The sequence below is a fragment of the Sardina pilchardus genome, chromosome 2 (assembly GCF_963854185.1).
Source record: "Sardina pilchardus chromosome 2, fSarPil1.1, whole genome shotgun sequence".
Classification (NCBI taxonomy): domain Eukaryota; kingdom Metazoa; phylum Chordata; class Actinopteri; order Clupeiformes; family Clupeidae; genus Sardina; species Sardina pilchardus.
The window spans coordinates 10,080,531-10,085,009 of record NC_084995.1 but is presented as its reverse complement, the minus strand read 5'-3'; the positions used below and the strand labels follow the sequence as shown (position 1 = coordinate 10,085,009).

The following is a 4,479-nucleotide window of genomic DNA, read 5'->3' as shown; positions in this document are numbered from 1 at the left end:
ATTTGCTAACATCATTTTGTGCTGTTGTCCGGCTCAATGAAAGGGGATCATTCCAGAAGTTTTGCTGGTCATCCTGCCAATCAAGACAAAAATTAGTTGAATCTAAAAAAGAAGAACTAATATTTTCTTGGCGTGACGAAAACAGGTTGAAATTTGTTTCTGTGGTGTCCTGGGGCTCTTCTGGGACCACATCCTTTCTATTTTGCTCCCAGTCCATCTTAAAGGAGTCAAAATAATGTGGTCACCAGGCACCAACTTCAAGCACCATCTCTACCGAGTTCATTGGAGGCCTGAACATCCTACTATTATTAAAGAATCTTCGCCTTTGTGAAACATTTGTGACATCAATCAAGAATGCACCTATGTAATATGCATGTGTTCAGACAGACTATGATGCCACAGTTGATCCCAATGTGCCTTTTCTTTGTTTTTGGTCAGTTTGAGTTTTAGCCCAACACCTACAAAGAAATGTGGTGAATTCACAGGGGAAGTAGATGGGCAATACAAAAATCAACCTTAATGTGAACTCCTATCTAAACTGTCAATGTAGGTGTCAATAAACAGATTCTACCAACTCCTTTAAAAAAAAAGTATAATAATATAATAATATATTATATTAATGTGTTATATTATTTTAATTTTATTCAGATAGGATAGTGAGAAGTGACAATAGGTGAGAGAGATGAGGTGGGATCAGGAAATGATTGATCATGGTCACATTTGACCATGGGTCCCCATGGGCACGTGGACCTGAATGTGATACAGAAACTAAAGGCACTTGCACCACATCTCCTTAAAACCTTAACAGGGTCTTTCAATTCCAATTCATTTTCAGAGCAATTACATCCTTTTCTACGTCTTTCCGTGGAACCTTGCACACTGGCACCATCTGCTGGTCTTAAATGGCTGTGGTTGCTTGCTGAATGAATTGATGGAAAACAACAGATGTATAATACTGTCTATGTGTCACCAGCTTAAAGCATACAATGGAGTTGCTTTTCACTGAATAAAATCCCCACTCGTTGATTGTCTTCAGAGTACTGATCAAAGTCTTAAGTATCAAGCATCAATCTCCTCCTTTCTGGATTATATCATAATGGGCAAAAACATCTTAACACCATGATTATACCACCACATTAGGATCGGATATTGGTTGGCCATTAAATGCCTACTTCCATTTATCATTATCATAGATTGGATGCCATCATATCTGTGGCTTCATATGTACAGTGTATGTGAAATACCACATCTGAAACTATTTGTATGGGTCTATGCAATGTGTTTTCTATTGTATTCAAAATAACATTTCACCACTTGATAAGCACCATTGTGCCATCTAGTGGACATGAATAAAACAATTATCATAAACAATACTGTATATCATAATGTTTGTGATTATTGAAAGTACAAAAACGTAGACTGTTGCAACAGAATGTATTTTAATTTCACTAAGGCTGTCATCTCTATTCGAATACATTTGATGTTGTGCACTATAAGCCCTTCCATTACATCAACAGAAACCAGAAAGAGACTGGTCTCAGGCAGTGAACATTACTTGCTGTTGTGGCGTATATCATGCAAAGCACAAGCATGGAGGTTATGGCTACAGTGTGCTGACACTGACACAGGGTCAAACAAAGAAGAGAGGCAGTCAGGGTCAGTCCTTGACATCAGCATAGAGGAGGAAGCCAGAGAAGGTGCTATCATCTTCACTACTCGAGTAAACTCCGTTCCAGTCCCGCAGCGTCTCCAGCCACACCTGGTCTCCAGGGTCCAGCCGGAACAAGGCCATGTTGGAGGCTTGGTCAATGTCCTGGCCGTAGAGGGAGTCACGTGTACGCAACTTGCGCATGCCATTCACCACCAAGGCAGCGCGGAGTGGCCGGTTCCGGACGGTGATGTGATACGAGAACACGTACACACCTGGAAAGGTGCAGTTAAACTTGCTGGTGGCAGCATCCCAGTGACCCTCATCGTTGTAAAACACCTTGTCGAATTTGACAGGCAGGCCAGGAGGAGGGAAGGACCTGCTGGGGAAAAGACCCACGCTGAACGCCGAGCGACTCTGGACAGCGCTCTCCCCTTTGGCCCCTTTCACTCCTCTCTGCCCCCGCGGGCCCTTCGGCCCCCTGGCTCCCTTCAGTCCTGGTGTGCCTCTTCCCCCTGGTGGACCGGGGGGTCCCGCAGGTCCTGCGTCTCCCTTGACCCCTGGAGCGCCTGCGTCACCCTTCTCACCGTCAGCCCCAGGAGGTCCATGAGTGCCGTTCTGTCCGGGAGGTCCAGCTTCACCTTTCGGTCCAGGGGGTCCAGTCTCACCCTGGTCCCCCTTCTCTCCAGATAGGCAGTCTCCAGTTTCCCCCCTTTCCCCCTTTTCACCCTTCATGCCATCTAGCCCAGGAGCGCCCATCATCCCCACTACCCCTGGGTCTCCCTTCTCTCCCTTAAACCCACTCTCACCTCGGTCCCCTTTCTCCCCTGGGTCTCCTTTCAGCCCAGGAGGGCCTATATCTCCATTGCTGCCTCTTGTGCCAGGATCACCTGCAAACAGAAACATTTGTAGAAAAACTGGCAGCACCCTACAGATGAAGGATCTTGTCATTTCATGACTACAGGAGTAATTGAGAACACTATAGCTGTGTTCGAAATGTTCACTCGTTCACTCACTCACTCACTCATGAGTCATTCACTACAGTGAAAGAGTGAACATTTAAAACACAGCTTATGAGATGGATATGGCCTTCGTATGCTACACTCACACACAAATAGACATGTTTACTATGAAACAGAAACATTGTAACAATTACTACTGTACTATCAGATCTAAGATGAAAGGCTGGTGTTTGGAAATCTGAGTCACACCTTTGTCCCCGGGTCTACCAGGAACACCTAAGCTGCCAGGGATCCCTGCCTCTCCACGGTCTCCCTTTTCTCCTGAAAAAGAAAAAGAAAACATGGATGATACAATACAGGTAGCCGTCTCTGAAAAATATATAGTAATACTATATACTGAAAGGGAATTATAAACTACACACTTCCATGCTGTAACATAATAAAACTCCTGTGTTGATGAGAACAAGACAAAAATGCTTTACAATTGCAAAAAGAATCGGTACAACTGTTAAAAGAAGGTCTGTTGTGGTCAGGCTGAGGTGAGATGAGGTGAGATGAGGTGAGAATGATTCACCTTTGCTTCCAACAAGTCCTGGTGTGCCAGGAAGACCTGCTGGACCAGCTAGCCCCATTGGTCCTCTCTCCCCCTTCTCTCCTGCTGGACCTGGCTCATGGAGAGCATATAGAAACAAATCATCAGCATGTTCTCTTTATAGAGCCACATGATGGATTGATCTATTTTGATGTAGGTCCTTGTCCATACCTGGTAGACCCCTCTCTCCTACTGGTCCTGGAGGCCCTTTCTCAGGAGGACAGCACTCACAGAAGTTAAAGAAGCATTCGTTATAGTCCAGGGTGTAGTTCTCTAGCCCCACACCAGCTGGCACCATGGCCTCTGTGTGGTAGTCAGCGGAGTAGGCATCACTGGTGTACGTGGTGCTGTCCGTGGGGGAGGAGGAGTAGCCATCCGTCATGGATTCAGTGGTCTCCTCGGTCCCTGTAGTGCTGGAGGGACTCGGGGTTGTGGTACTAGCCTGATGGAGACCCAAGCGGGGGGGAACTCCCTGGACTGGTCCACCGCCACCTCTCGGGGGCTTCTTGGTATGCTTCGGTTTTGGCCATCTTGTGGTTCTGGCAGCAGATGTCTGGGTTGCCATCAGGGCGGTCAGCAGGGCCATCGCCAGAAATACAACATGCAGTGCTGCCCGGGTCATCTCAGTGTGTTGACTGCAAGCAATATGGAGGAGTGTGCCTCATTTGTATAGGAGACAAGATTTATAAAGTTTGATACAAGTTGGTTTGATAAAAGTAACCCAATTTAGAGTTAAAGTCACCAACTCAAGGGATTAAGATATTTTTTAACCCAACCCAAGGTCGGTCCAATAGTGACCCAGGCACCGGGGCTAGGAATAACCCAATTCAGGTTGTTTTCAACCAGGCATTTTTAGAGTCTAGATAGATAGATAGATAGATAGATAGACAAGGTGTTGAATCATACTTACCGCACAGATGAGTCTTAACCTTCTCTGAAGACACAACCAAAGCAAAGCCTTTTATCAACTTGTGCTTCGCCATCCTCAAGCAGTCTGACCAATGAGAGGGATACCTGTGATTTGAAAGGTGAGGGCACCTGGCGGGCACTCCAAAGCTGATATCTGAGGACTGGTTTGAATGTATCTGTGTGAGTTCCAACTGAATGGTCACTCTTCATTCTTACGCTTTCTTGTTCCATGCATGAAAAATGAAGCACTTCTCAAGAGGATAAGCAAACCTTGATTAATACTATGCAAAGTCAGTTCAAGGTTGTGGGAGTCATGATTTTCCCAAGGATCAAAAGCGAAACACAAGATGGGGGTGTGGGTGTAAAGA

At 45.6% G+C, this 4,479-nt stretch overlaps 1 protein-coding gene across 1 annotated transcript; it reads right to left on the bottom strand.

Moving 5' to 3' along the window:
- Window positions 1–1,653: 1,653 nt before the first annotated feature.
- On the bottom strand, window positions 1,654–3,788 carry otol1a (otolin 1a). The gene is made up of 4 exons (XM_062530841.1): window positions 3,374–3,788; window positions 3,185–3,274; window positions 2,860–2,931; window positions 1,654–2,538 (listed from the first exon to the last, which is right to left on the bottom strand). The coding sequence occupies exons 1-4, from the start codon at window positions 3,786–3,788 to the stop codon at window positions 1,658–1,660; spliced, it is 1,458 nt and encodes a 485-aa protein (XP_062386825.1). The 3' UTR covers window positions 1,654–1,657.
- Window positions 3,789–4,479: the final 691 nt, after the last annotated feature.